The sequence below is a fragment of the Pseudonaja textilis genome, chromosome Z (assembly GCF_049901715.1).
Source record: "Pseudonaja textilis isolate UNSWEBS1 chromosome Z, rPseTex1.2, whole genome shotgun sequence".
NCBI classification, from domain to species: Eukaryota; Metazoa; Chordata; class Lepidosauria; order Squamata; family Elapidae; genus Pseudonaja; species Pseudonaja textilis.
Window position 1 is genome coordinate 135,774,208 of NC_142008.1, and position 15,404 is coordinate 135,789,611.

General features: G+C 41.2%; 1 protein-coding gene and 1 long non-coding RNA gene across 2 annotated transcripts in view; both read left to right on the top strand.

The window, feature by feature from the left end:
• Positions 1–454: 454 nt before the first annotated feature.
• Positions 455–5,814, top strand: LOC113443712 (claudin-9-like). The gene has a single exon (XM_026712130.2). The coding sequence runs from the start codon at positions 1,086–1,088 to the stop codon at positions 1,740–1,742; it is 657 nt and encodes a 218-aa protein (XP_026567915.1). The 5' UTR covers positions 455–1,085; the 3' UTR covers positions 1,743–5,814.
• Positions 455–15,404, top strand: part of LOC148124431 (uncharacterized) — a 49,747-nt gene continuing 34,797 nt past the window's right edge. The window contains exon 1 of the long non-coding RNA XR_015740199.1: positions 455–727. This is a non-coding gene — a long non-coding RNA (uncharacterized LOC148124431). The remainder of the gene's footprint in view (positions 728–15,404) is intronic.

The following is a 15,404-nucleotide window of genomic DNA, read 5'->3' on the forward strand; positions in this document are numbered from 1 at the left end:
TGTGGGGGTTGTGTGCGCATGCATGCATGGGGCCCCTTGTGAAAGCTTTCAGGTAATTTATATAGTAGATGTGACACTTCTATGTAACTCTGGCGTTACGCCTGGTTGGTATAATGAATATCTAATAGTTTCAATTCTTTAAAAAATTCTCTTCAAGAAGAATTTGACCACAATAACTCCCTCTATATCGCTCTGTCTTTCCTCCTCCCTCTCTCCCTTTCCACCCTTGCTTGTTTTTCTCGGCCTCTTCCTCTCCCCCCTCTTTCTCCTCTGGAATGGGCAGCTTCCCAACTAGCCAGCAGAAAATAAAGAAATATTCAAACTCTCTCCATAACACTACCACCCAGGCCTTGGTTACCATGGATCCCCCAATGTCCTTCTCAGATTGATCTGATGCCCCTCCCAGCCACCTGTTGGGGGTTCATATAACCCGCCCCTCGCTGTCCCTAAGCTCAGGCTCCCTTGGGATCCTTTTAGACAACAGGTACCTGTGAAGGAGAACAATGCAATAACAAGCAGGTTGTCGGAGCTACAGAGAAAAGATAGCACTGGATTTATCCTTATTTCCCCTTTAGGGGTTCTTCACCTTTCAGACTTTGGTCTACCCTTCTCCAACCCAGCTCCTAAAGTGACACCTCACAGACAGTTATTTCTGGATGACCCTACATCAAAAACAGACTCTCAGAAGCTATAGATTGCCATCTTCAAGGCTGCTTTCCATATGCAGGTAACCTAAGAAGGCCTCTTCTGTAACAGTTCTGCTCACTAATCTACTAGAGAGACTTAATTTTGCCAGAAAGCTCCATAGGTTTCTTTGTCGTGGACAGCCATTCAGTGCAATATTCTTTTAGGATTTATTTATTAGGAGTTTGCTTTCAGGGCGAAAACATAGACTTCTGAAGTTGCGTACCACCATTTAGAGGGTGCATTTTTTGAATTCGTGTCTTCATTGATTTCTACCCAGAACAACTTGTCTTTTGATATAGCTGCCCATAAACCACCATCTTTGGCCCTCCTGGAGGGCAGCAGAAGAAAAAAAAAACAACGAGGTGTGCATTTTATAGCCGAGGTGAAGGATATCCATAATGGCATCTGCAGGGCTAGAGATCATGGCAATGGGCCTATGTATCTTTGGCTGGTTGGGGACTATCCTTTCATGTGCATTGCCCATGTGGAAGGTTTCAGCATTCATCGGAAATAACATTGTTGTGGCGCAGATAATCTGGGAGGGACTGTGGATGAATTGTGTTGTACAGAGTACTGGACAGATGCAGTGCAAGATCTATGATTCCATGCTAGCCCTGCCTCAAGATATCCAAGCTGCCCGGGCCCTCATGGTTATCTCTGTCGTGCTTGCTGTCCTGGCATTGTTGGTGAGTATTGTTGGAGCCAAATGTACCAACTGCGTTGAGGAAGAAGGTGCCAAGGCACGTATTGTTATTACCTCAGGTGCCTTCTTTATCGTCTCAGGACTTCTCGCTCTTATTCCTGTCTGCTGGTCTGCCAACTCCATCATCCGTGACTTTTACAATCCAATTGTGGCTGAACCTCTCAAAAGGGAATTGGGGGCTGCTCTATATATTGGTTGGGCAGCTTCTGCCTTACTACTCCTTGGAGGATCACTCCTGTGCTGCTCCTGCCCACCACGAGACAACCGTTACCCAGGCCGTATTGCATATTCTGTTCCAGCCAGATCTACTGCTCCACCAGGCAGTACAATTGACAAGCGGGATTATGTATGAGCAGTCGTAGTGGTGAGGTAGTGATGAAATTTGTCAGATACTGCAAGACCCAAACTAGGATAGGCATTATTGGCCCAAGGACTTCTGGAACAAGAAGATAGGACAACCTCATCAGTTTGGGTTCAGCTATGATATCTGGCAATTCTGGCGTGTTGGTGCATGTATATATATGTGCGTGTATGTGTGGGTATACAAGTATAATGAGTGATATGAGTGACTGAGGAAATGTGAACAAATAAAGGGATATGTGAGAGAATGAACAAATCTTTTTAAATGAGATGAATACATCAGCAAACTCAAGGGAAATGCAGGAACAATTAGGGAAGCTGAACAAACAAGGGCAGGTTTAGGACAAGTATAGAGATAAGTTAACAGTGCATAACATGTTTGTGGAGGTGAGAAATAAAGAAGTAGATGAAGAAGAATAGAAACACCATGGTAGCTATGGCTTTGCCACCTGGAGAATCAAGTACTGCTGCTATCCCTAGCCAAAGTAGTGGTCTTCTCCTTTTTCCTGTTGTCCCTTCAAAGAGTTCAGGCTGTTCCTTCTCTTGGAAGACTGCATTGTGAGACACAAGGTGTGCCTTGGGCTTCTAAATCAGCTGGATGTCCTCATAAGGGGGCCTATCAGGAACGATGAAGTATGAGTTAAATTTCCAACCAGTTAACTTTTGAATAGAATGTTCCATAATGAAAATTGATTAGGAACTGCAGCAGAGGATCTTGAAGGAAAGAGATTATTTAGATCCATTTAAGTTAGGTTTCAGGCTGTATAGTATAGTACAGTAGAGTAGAGTACAGTACAGAACAATATACAGAAGAGATGGGATTGGTGGTGCCTGCTGATGATTTTTGGGGAAGCTGGGATGAGAGAAGTTCTCTTGAACTTCAGTACTTTTCAATACCAATGATTGCAGTATCCTCCTGGACCAGCTGCAGGGTTTGGGGATGGGAGGCATGATTTTATAGTGGTTATCCTCTTTCCCAGTGGTCAGCTCCAGTCAGTGTTTGTGAAGGGGATGTTGCATCCAGAGCTCCTTGTTTCTAAAGTGTGTCAGAGCTTGATGCTTTTCCCCGCTTGTTCAGCAACTACCTGAAATAGTAACATGAGGTCAGTATCATCAGTATCAGATGATACTCATCTTGATCCCATACCCTTCAGATGATGCTGTCGATGTCCTATTAACAGTGGTTGTTCAGGTCTCAATGGGGAGGAACAAATCCTGACAAGACCAAATGGCCTATATATATTCCCTCCCACCCTTGATCTAGGGACTTTCCATCTTTAGTTTTATATGAGATAGTCTTTCCCCACTTTAGACTATAGACAACTTGAGGATCATCCTGGATCCATAGCTCTTATTCAAAGAGAGGTAGCAAGCTTTGGCCAGGAGGGTCTTTGTGCACAGATTCATCTGTTGAACAAATTGCTGCTATACCTAGATTGGAAAGCCCTTTAGATGTTCACCTATTCCTTAGACAGCCCATGAACTGTCTACTCCAATATGATGCACACCACTCTGCCTTTGAAGACCACTTGAAAGTTACAACTGTTCCAGAATGCAGCAGTGCAGGTAGTGATGTTCATGCTATGATTTACTCATTTATCATTGTTGTTATGTGAGCTGCACTGGTTCCCAGTCTGTTTCTAGGTATAATTCTAGGTGTAATGCTGATTATTACCTATAAAGGCTTTCATTACCCTACTTATTTGATGAATTGCCTGTTCTGATAATTTTTACCTACCTGGTAAGATTAGGCAGAGAGGATATATTTCCAATTTAATTAAGCAGTGTGGAAACCTAAGAAGTACCATATTTTTGGGACTATAAGACGCACCAGACCATAAGACGCACCTTGGTTTAGAGGAGGAAAACAAGAAAAAGTATTTTTTTTGCCTTGGTGCGGCCCATTTTTGCCCTCCTCGGCACCCGGAAGTACTCTGCAGGCCAAAAACAGGGCCATTTTTCACCTCTGGAGGCTTGTTTTTGCTCTCTGGGACCCGTGGAGGCCTCCAGAGGCCAAAAATGGGCTTGTTTTTTGTCTGCAGAGTGCTTCTGGACACCAGGGAGGGCAAAAATGGGACCCCCAGAGGCCTCTGGAGGCCAAATGCAGGCCCATTTTTGGCCTGCAGAATGCTTCTGGATACCAGGGAGGGCAAAAATGGAACCCACGGAGGCTTTGGGAGGCCAAAAATGCCCCAGCTTTTGGTCTCCAGAGTGCTTCTGGATGCTGGGGAGGGAAAAACCAGGGCACATGGAGGCTTTGAGAGGCCAAAGATGGGCTGTATTTTCTCTATAAGATGGAAAGACATTTCTACCCACTTTTCTGGGGGGGAAGTGTGTTTTATAGTCCGAAAAATACGGTATATCTTCTCTATTGCAATACCTATCCTCTGGAACTGCATCCCATCCAGAAATCTCTGAGGGAGGGATGTCAAACTCAAGCCTGGGAGCTGGATCGGGCCCATGGAGTTCTTAGATGTGGCCCTTAGGGCCATCCTGGAAACAGCAGAGAACTGGCCCGTGGTGCCTCTGCCAATGAAAACAGAGCTCACAGCCCTCCCGAGCTCCATTTTCACTGGCAGAGGGTTGCAGGAGGCCATTGCAGCCAAAAATGGAGATCGGGAGGGCTGCATGCAGATCTCCCGAGCTCCATTTTTGCTGACAGAGGGTTGCAGGAGGCTGTCACAGCTGAAAACAGAGCCCGCAAGGACCAAGGGCAGCCCTCCTGAGCTCCATTTTTGCTGACAGAAGGTTGCAAGAGGTCGTCATAGCCAGAAACGGAGCCCGAGAGCCTATTTTCCCTGCCAGAATGCTCGGGCCACCACAGGTGACCCCCAACATGAGTGATGTCAAGCAGACCACACCCACCCTGGCCACAGCCCCAAGGTCTGATGTGGCCCTCAGTGAAATTGAGCTTGACACCCTTGCCCTAAGGCTCTGATTCCAAAATATTTTGAAGACTTTGAGGTAATGTGGATGTAGATCCTTTGACAGTTGTTTCTTTAATATATTTTTTCCCTTGAATGTACATATTTTTCCCCTTGTTATATGGTTTTCTTATTTTTTAAAATGTAAGTTGCTCAAAGTCACTTGGATGTCTTCCTTTTAAATACACAAATAAATAAATACATATAGCTCTGGGTATGTGTAGGCAGATGTACAAAGACCATGAGGCTATGAGAATAGATCAAGAAGCAGACGAATTAAATAATGAGAGGAGCAAAAATGGCACTAAGAACTGGCTGTTGTATAAACTCTTTTGGCTACTCTGATACAAAAGCCATTTTTTTGGTCAAAATCTGTACTTAGAGAATAAAGAGAGACAGAGTTGAAGAAAAATGGTGAATTTAATTCTGAAACACAAGAGGAATGAATGCATGTCTGGCTGAAAGAATCAGAACTTAATGAATGCATGAAGACTTGGGAAGAAAAAAGATAACCAACCCAAACCTGCATATATAACGAATGATTCATGAAAGATGTAAACGTTGGACAAAGGCCAGAATTCCCCGCAAAGATGATGCAGGAAAAAGAAGATTGAAGTTGGGAGCAAAGAAATTAGTTTGGATTTAGTAAAAAAAGTTGTTTTGAGCAGATGGGGGTGGGTGGGAAAGAACCCTGACCCTAAAATTGCTTTGGACTGACGCTATTTGCTTTTTGGTTAATAATTAGTGGAGGATTTGGCTATTCTCAGGGGCCTGGGTAAACAAAGGGGTCTGTTTCCTCCCTGACCATTGATCTTTACCTATTACAACCACCTGCTTCAGACCTGGATAGAAAAAAATTCATCAGAAAGAAATAGGACTTTGAACGAATGCATTAAGCTCCATTCCTTTTACAGAGATATTCCGCCTTGCAAATCTGTTGGACTTTTCCTGGAAAAAGATTCTTATTTCTCTCTTGTTTTGCTTTATGTACTTTGTTTTTTTTCAAAGATGTTCTCAAATAAGGCAATTATCTTAAGCTGGAAGACATCATGGGGATCCTTTTCATGGGTTCTGTATAAGTGTTAACCGACAACCATATTATTATATTATTCAGATTAATTAAACAAAATTGTAACCTAATTGTGCCTGACTTTTTTTGAAGAAGGGAAGGGGAGTAAAGGATTTGGTATCAATGGAAAAGTCTGTCAAAGGATGGAGGGCAGGCTTTGCAGAATACACTTAATTTTGCTTACTTACGTTAGCTCATATTTAACAGTGACACAGGACACTGAATCAAATGGACCAGTCTGCACAAGACAGCCACAACAGAACAAAATAAAACAAGATTAAACTTAGCCAAGTATGGCATGTTGGGCAAATGCATGCCCTTAAGACTATATTTGGCCTATGTATGTCATGGGCATGCAGGGTGCCATCCAATGTTAAGTGTTTCTCCCAGTATTTCATTTTGCACAGAACTGATGCTGAATATTAAGAATACAATAATATTTCATGGCAATTTTTGTTTGACTTAGTAGTTCCTGATCTTGAGTATTTATAGTGGATCTACAATTAAGCTCTTCTACGGTTTCAACCTCAAATATTTCAAATCAAAACAGGGATGTACAGTAAGGCTAATGCAATTGCACAATTGAATCGGAAGTAAAAATCATTTAATTGTTTAAAAAACAACAAAGATACAGGAGTTTGGTCTGGTTTTGAAACTGGTTCTACTCTTAATCCTGAATCTGTTGAAACTGTTCAGTAGAATTGAATGCAGTCTGGACATACTCAGAAGCACTTTCTTTTCAGCCAAGTTGAATGTATTTTAAAAAGGAGAAAAATGTTCCTTGATCACGACGGAGAGAGAGAATGCAACAAGCCTCAAATTAAGCACCATAATGAGAGGATATCAAATTGCCAAGACCATTGATTGTACTCTGTGGTGTAGAAAAATATGCCAGCAATTTATCCAAACCAGAGCATGCAAATGTAGTGATATTTTACTTGTTGATTGGCATATAGGAGGAAAAGTACAGAGCAGGAACTTGGAGAATCTTGGTACCTGAAAACTAATGGATTTCTTCCCAGCATGTGCTTTGGGAGCCTAAGGTTCCAGGTGCAAAGGGAGACAGACATATTGCACTCCACAGAGAGAAGGTGAGGCTGGTAGTTTGGGGAAAAATTCAGGTATAATTTCAAGCATACTTAGGCACACTTCATTCCTTTTGATTCTTTGCATATTTCAGGCAAAGCCCTGCTATCAAAGGAAAAGGGTGGTAGAGCTGATCAAATATCAAACTTTTGAAGCTGATCTCCAGATTAAGTTACATTTGTGTTCAAGGTATAAAATACAGGCAAAAGATATACAATATGAAGTGTGTGATGTTCCCAGTTGGTTCTTCAGAAGAGCACCTCAATAAGTCATGGATGGCATCAGCATAACCATACTGGAATAGATCAGATCAGGAAGTCCCCACTGGCACTTGCACGACATCTGCCCAATAACAGACATAGGAAGACATATAAATGACCCCACAAAAAAGGTGCCAGGCTTTGAACTACTATACCAGCAATGGATAATCCTGAATAGGATTTTCACCTCACATAGTGCCTGCTGGGACTCTGTATATAAAGGAGGCATAGTATCCTCCCCTCAGTGTGACTGAAGAGTCCTATGTCAAACTTGATCACATTATGACCAGCTATAAGTTGAGGGCATATACAGGTCCAGTACCTGATTGCAAAGCCTTAGTAAGGCCACACCCGGAATACTGTATCCAGTTTTGGTCACCACATTACGAAAAAGATATTGAGGCTTTGGAAAAAGTGCAAAGAGATTATTAAAGGCCTGGAGATTAAAGCATACGAAGAATGATTGCACGATTTGGGTTTGGCTAGTTTAGAGAATAGAAGAACTAGGGGGGACAAGATAGCAGTATTCCAGTATTTGAGAGGCTGCCACAAAGAAAAGTAGGGGGTCAATTTATTTTCCAAAGTACCAGAGGGCAGGACAAGAAATAACAGGTGGAAAATAATCAAGGAGAGAAGCAACCTGGAATTAGGGAGAAACTTCCTAACAGTGAAAACAATTAATCAGCGGAACAGCTTGCCGTTCTGGATACTTCATCACTGGAGGTTTTTAAGAAGAGATTGGACAGTCACTTGTCTGAAATGGTATAGGGTCTCCTGCTTAAGGAATGGGTTGGATTAGAAGATCTCCAAGGTCACTTCCAGCTGTACTGATTGTTTTTAATATAAATAATGATGTGTTTCAATGGTTAGATGGCCTAGCCCTAGACCAGGGGTTCCCCAATGTTAAGTTCGGATAATGAGAGGCTGAACCAGGGCATGGGTGCAACGAATACTTTATTAGAATAATAAAGGACTGAACGTGCTTGCCAAGCCTGGAACTGGCTCGCAGCGATCAGCGACTGGTCGGACCCCGCAGCCTGCTTTTATAGCTGGCTGCTGGGGTGAACCAGCCAATGAGAGGGAGGGCAACCGCCCCCGCAGCGCGGACGGACCTGGGTGGGAACTTCTTTAAGTTCCAGGGACATAACACCCAACTTGGCAGCTTTAAGACTTATGGACTTCAACTCCCAGCTGGCTGGAGAATTATGGGAGTTGAAGTCCACAAGTCTTAAAGATGCAAAGTTTGGAGACCTCTGGCCCAGACATTAATATTTGAACATAAATCTTTTAAAAATTTATAATTTATTATGTTTTACAAATCTAGGTGAAATGTTAATATATGCTGCAAGTCCATGTATGATATACCATAAATAATAACTGGAATAGCTGTCAGTCACCCCTCACACAAGATTGGCCATTAATATTTACATAGGAGTTTCACTTTCTTTGCCATCTCTTTAAGTTCCCCACAATTCTGAAAAGAGAGTTATTATAGAATTATATAATTATGTTATATAATTAATTATTATATGATTATAGAAAATTGCAATTGAGTATATATGTGTGTGCGTGCATAGGTACTTACCAAAGAGCCCCAGGCCACTGTGTAGACCACAACTGCTGCTTGCCACATTGCTAGCACAGGTTAACAGAGGAAAGAGCTCGCCAAAGAGGCATTTTGCTCAAATTTGAAGTTGGTTCTAAGGCACAGCAATTAAGATCAAAGCATTTATCTTGCCATTTCCTACTTTCATAAAGATAATCTGCAAGTTACAGATGTAATGGAGTCAGGGATTTCCATTGTAACTCATGACAGTTGTAAATCAAGCCACCCACATGACCAAATACCATTTTATGACTTTTTTTTGTAACGTTCATTAAGTGAATCATTGTATTCCCTTTGTTTTTTTAGGGTTTTTTTTTGTTGAAAACTGGCTGAAAAGGCCAGAAATTGGCAAAAAAAATGTTATAAATCATGGACAGGTGATCGTGGAAAGATGAACTGGTTGCTGAGAGCTCACAGTACATTCATGAGACTGGGATAATGCAGTCATTAGAACTCCAGAACTGGACCTAAGTAGCTTTTGGCAAGTTCCATTGTAATTTTGAATGGTTGCTAAGCAACCAATCACTAAGCAAGGACTGCCTGTAGATGATTACTGACCTCTTCCCCCTTCCACAGATTCCCAAGGGGCACAAAGCCTCTTGGTCTCTACCTGGCTTTCTCATACATTCAACAGCCAGGGCATAACCATCAATGACACCTATTCTTTTGTATCACACTCCTGGGGAATTCCAGGGATTTTCTTGATATGTGGCAGAGGGAAGATAATCCAGCTATAGCTTTTCCCATGGAGAGAAAATTCAGTTCCTGTGTTCTTCATAGAAGAATGATTTAAATCTAGAATCTGAAATTAAATGAGCATAAAAGAATGCAACGTTTCCTTTAAAAGGAGTGGCCAGGTTTTCTATCACCCTTCACCGTGGTTTGTTTAATCCTAGTTGGATGACTAACATGAAGCTGGTTCATATGCCCTAAAACCAAACCAAACAAGTTGGTTTATAGAGCACACAACATGAGAACCTAAATGTAATATGAGCTAAATCTTGTCAGCCTCATATGCTGGAGGGAAAGTTATAGGAACATTATAGGAACATTTGCATTTCCCACAAATCAAGACCAGAGGTGGGATTCAATTTTTTTTACTACCGGTTCTGTGGGTGTGGCTTGGTGGGCCTGACAGGGAAAGGATACTGTAAAATCTCCAGTCAGAGGTGGTATTTGCCGGTTCTCCAAACTACTCAATATTTCCGCTACTGGTTCTCCAGAACTGATCAGAACCTGCTGAATAGCACCTCTGATCAGGACTAATTTTTTTCTTCAGCTTCCACTGTTAGGACTGAGAAATAAGACTTATCCCTTAAAACAGTGTTTCTCAGCTTCAGCAGTTTTGAGATGTGTGGACTTCAATTCCCAGAATTCCTCAGCCTTCCACATCATCTTTTTCTTTTTCTTTGTAAATTAGGACATAGCATCAAACAAATAGCAAATCAGGTTATGGTTCCTGAAATAAATAAGTATGGGTAGTCCTTGACTTATAACCATTTATTTAGTGACTGTTCAAAGTCACAATTGGCATTTAAAAGTGACATGACTGTTTTTCAACATGTGACCATTACGGCATCCCCATCAGGGGTGGGATTAAAATTTTTCTACTACTGGTTCTGTAGGCATGACTTAGCGGGCATGGTGTGGCTTGGTGGGCATGGCAGGGGAAGGATACTGCAAAATCCCCATTCCCTCTCCATCCCACTAACCTGCTTTCCAGCTCTGTTCTCTTGTGCAGGGAAACACAAGAAGACCCAGCCGATCAGCTGGGACTCAATGGGAGGCAGAGAATAGATGGGGGTGGGGCCAGTCGTAGGTGGGATTTTCTGTTTCTCTGAACTACTCAAAATTTCCACTACTCGTTGTCCAGAACTAGTCAGAACCTGCTGAATACCACCTCTTATCCCCATGGTCACCAATTCAGGCACTTGGCAACTAGAATGCATTCATGACAGTTGCACTGTCCTGGGGTCACGTGATCACCACTTGTAACATTCCCAAATGGCTTCCAACAAGCAAAGTCAATGAGGGAGGCCAGATCTGCTTGACAACTGCATGATTCACTTAGCAATTGCAGTGATTCATGTAATAATCATGGCAAAAAAGTTGTAAAATGGGGCAAAACTCACTTAACAGCTGCCTTGCTTAGCAAGAGAAATTTTAGGTTCCGTAAGTGAATCATCAGTTACAGCCACAATTGAACCTAAATTTTCTGTTGTTAAGCAAGGCAGCTGTTAAGTCAGTTTTGCCCCAAGGGCTACCTATAAAGTTTGATCCTTTTCCTCCTCCACTGCATTGCCAAAGAGAAAAAAAAGCTAATCTACCAAAATTAATAGAAATATACAAGGAAGAACCTGATCCAATCATGCCATAATTCAGGTGACTGCTTCTTTTCTACCAAACTTCCTTCTGCTCAAAACATCCTGTTCCCCAGGATGGGGAGTTGGATTAGAAGTATTTCTCTGGAAGAAACTCAAATGCTAGGAATCTGGGCCAGGAGGAGAAAACCTGGCTGACTGGCTTCCCTTTCCTTTAAGCAGAATGTAGAAGTACAAGACCTATAGTATTGCTCCCCCCACCCACTCTCCCCCGTGCAGAATACTTCAGGTTTCTTGGATGTGGGCCCAGAAGTCGACCCTTGTAAGACGAGATCCCTGCCTGGCTTCTTGGAGAGGTACCAGTACATTCCAGTGCCAGGCTGAGCCTTCCACAGTCAGGCGCATAGGGACAAGCCAGCCCCCCTGGCATAGAGTACAGTTTCCTCCATCTACGTTGGTTTGTGAGGCACAAGATACTGCCAAGGGAGGAACTCTAGCAGGAAACAATTGAGGGGGGTGGCACTGAGGAGGGGTGGAATGCCAGTCCCATGTCATCTTAGTTGTTTACATCCAATACACCAATGGTTGGGTTACTGCCTCTAATTCCATCTTCTGCTTCTGCTACGCTGAGTCCTGCACGTAGCAGTAGTAGGTTGAAAACATCCTATGCTTGCCAAATCCCAAGAGTAGTCCTCAACATACAACAGTTCACTTAGTGACTGTTCATTTAATGAGTTACAACAACGTTGAAAAAGTGAGTTATGACCATTTTTCACACTTACATCCATTGCAGCATCCCCATGGTCATGTGATCAAAATTTGGATGCTTGGCAACAGATTCATATTTATGACGGTTGCAATGTCCCAGAGTCATGCAATCACCTTTTGCAACCTTCTCCCAAGCAAAGTCAATGGAGAAGCCAGATTCACTTAACAACACTAAACTTAATAACTGTTCACTTAACAACTGTGTTACTAATTTAACAAGTGCAGTGATTCATTTAACAACCATAGCAAGAAAGGTCATAAAATGAAGAAATATTTCACTTAGCAGCAGAAATTTGGGACGAATTGTGATCCTAAGTTGAGGACTACCAGTAGTTGCATATTCCCAGCCATGAATTATTCTGCGAGTTGAAGTCCCCTTTCTGGAGTGCTGAGGTTGGGGGTGCTGGGCTAAGACCTTTGACACATTTACATTTAAATTTACCTGCTGAAATCCAAAAATTTTTCTCATGATGGCCAATGTCAACAATGCCCAATGTTCATAAAAAGTCATGGTAATATAATAGACTAGATAATTTTGTGATATAAATTTAATAGATTGATATAAAACATAATAGAGACATATATAACCACTGGTTGAAAGTTTAACATAAATTTTAAGATAAAACTTGGAACATCTCATATAAAATGATGGAATAAATAGTTTAGTCATGGATGGTTAATAACTGATAAATATATAAGCATATGTTAGTTTGACAATGTGAAAACTGATATAAATTGTGAGTAAGTTACTACAAAAGATTCGCAACCAACTGACACACTGTATGTATATAAAATGGAAGATGGTTTTATGTTTTTATGTTTTGTATGTGTATGTTTGTTTTTAAAAATAAAAATTCTTTATTAAAAAAAAAAACCAATGCTCAATGTTATCATGAGAGCCGGTTTAGTGCAGTGGTTAAGGTACCAGGCTAGAAACTGGGAGATTGTGAGTTCTAGTCCCACCTTAGGCATGAAACCAGATGGGTGATTTGAGCTGGTTGCTCTCTCCCATCCCAAGGAAGGAGGCAATGGCAAACCGCTTCTGAAATCTTGCCAAGAAAACAGTAGGGAGTTGTCCAGGCATTTGCCAGGTGTCAGACTGACTCGAAAGTGCAACAACAATGAAATATTTGAAAATCCCAAGCCTGAATCTCCACCCAACCTACTGGGCAATCTGGCAAGATCTCTTTTTCATCCTTGTCTACTTTATAACATTTCCTTGAAGATAAAATGAGAGGCACCGAACCTCATGTTTTTTGGCAAAAGAGAAGGTTAACATCAAAACTAAAAGCCATTATATTCTCTAATTCCAAAGCATGGGGTTAGACCGAGCCATTTTATTGCTTGAAGCAGACTAGAAAATTCAATCTCTGCTAATTCAAGTGTGTAGTGCTTGTGGCATTGTGGAATTTGAGGCAACAAATCTTTAAGTGCTTCACTTCCCTGGCAGTAAAAACACAACCACTAGTTAAACAGTTAACCATGTGCTGCCCTTTCTTGGCATCTAAAATCAGTTGCTGCTTTAGTGGTAGATTTAGCGTGACTTAAAATCCCTGCCCCCTCAACTCTTCAGCTCTGAACTATATTTTCATTATATGGGTATTTAGTCTTTCTCTCGTCTTCTCCCAGCAATCACCCAGTTCTGTGATACCTGTATGAAGAACTCCAGTCTTCAACATTTATTTAAGTTCCTGCTTCAACCCCATTACCAACTTGTTTCCTTCAAGTTGTTTCTGGTGTATTCCTTTCTGTCTATACTCAGCTTTAGCCAATTCCTAGTTCTCCAGCTTGACTTTGCTGCTTGAATTTGCTCAATAGTTTCCTGTGAATCAAACTATTTTGTGCATACTAGCTCTATTGTTATTTGTGCTTATCATCACTTTATTCTGGTATCTCTGCTTGGTCAGTAATATGACCTTAGTGAAAATATGTTGGGTAAAAACCTAAATTCTTCCAAAAACTAGCCTTGCCTCAAGGCTTTGCATTCCTGTAGTTTTGCTACATACTGTACTCTAGTATCTTCATCAGGAATATACATATTTCCTTGGGGCAATGTGATTGCTTATCTTCTTTTGCTCCTGCTTCCTCTAAACAACAGTTTTGAAGCCATAATTGGTAAGAGTATCACTTGGAGAAAGGCTTGTTGGATGAAACATCTGGTTGAGATTCCATGTACAGATACATTTGAACCCAAGCCTACATCAGCAATCTTATTGGAACTTCTGAATATGTGTAGAGAACTTTACTATCCCTATCCCCACATACTGAAAATTTAAAGAGTAAGGCCTTCTTCTATAGAACAATATCTCTTGGGATATTGATGCTATCGGATTATTTTGCTGATAATTTAAAGAATAAGGCCTTCTTCTACAGAAGTAAGGATATCTCCTCGGTTAGTCTAGCATTAATATTATGAGCAAGATAAAGGAAAGACCTGTAACTTGGTGATTTGTCTGTGGATTTGAAAGAAAAGGTTTAGAAGTTATGGAATGGAAAATAAAATATTGGGCCAAGTGATTTCATGTTGACTGTGTACGCAAATGCAACTATTATATATCCTTTCCCAAATTTGTCCTTCTATTATTCCCTTGTGTGAAGACCTTGTTTAGTACTTCAGAAATTGTGCTCCAAATTCTTAGCCTGGGGCCCATGAGGGGGGAAATGGAATCATTACCATAAACTTGAATGTTTCAAGCCTGATAAAGTTCTTTTCATGTAACCCATCCATGACTCCTTGGTGCCAAAAGCTTGTACACAGTGATTGGGTTAACATTTTTTTTGTTAATTTGTGCCTTCAAGGCAGTGTTGATTCCTACTGACTGCCTGGACTGGTTCCTGCTGCTTTCATGTCAAGATTTTTCAGAGGTGATTTGACATTGCCTTCTTCCTAGAGCTGAGAGAGAGTGACTATCTCATGGTCATCCAGTTGGCTTCGTGTCTATGGTAGAACTAGAACTCACACTCTCCTGTTTCTAATCTGTGGCCATAACCATTATACCTCACTCTTGGGTTAGCATCCTGTCCTACTATACAAACTATTTAATCATGATTTATTAATTAATTAAACCACAATTATCTAGGGAATTGATTGTGGCCAATTCCCAGCCCTAGGATCCATTCTAATAATTTGCAAGCTTCTTCCATTAAAAGAAATGGAAAAAAAAATACTTAATGCAACCTCTGGTAACATGATGATCTTCAAATATCCTAAGCTATACAGCAGACATGTCCAAACCATGGCCCATGCCGCATGTGGCCTTGAACAGATTGTAATGCAGCTCCACAAGATTGTAAACCTTTAACATTTCTATGTGATTTTTAGATATATTTTCGTACATTATGCTCTTCACCTAATGCAGCCCAGACAAGCCAAAAGGTTGGGCATCCTTGCTATATAGTGTAATACAGATTTTTGCTCAATCCATTTCTCTTGCAGAGAGATGAATCTTGGAATTGAGAGAACTTTCCCTCATTTGGAAACTCAATTAGCCTTCTTTATCCTGAATTTCTCCAGATGCCCTTGATAGATAATATTTAGTTATTTTGGAAGGTATTCTCCAAAAAGTTCTGAAAACCCAATATTACTTTGATATGGACAGTATAAAAAATGGGTGATGTAT

What these genes read in the sequence shown, in the direction of transcription:
- LOC113443712 (XM_026712130.2), top strand. Translation starts at nt 1,086, where the DNA reads ATGGCATCTGCAGGGCTAGAGATCATGGCAATGGGCCTATGTATCTTT.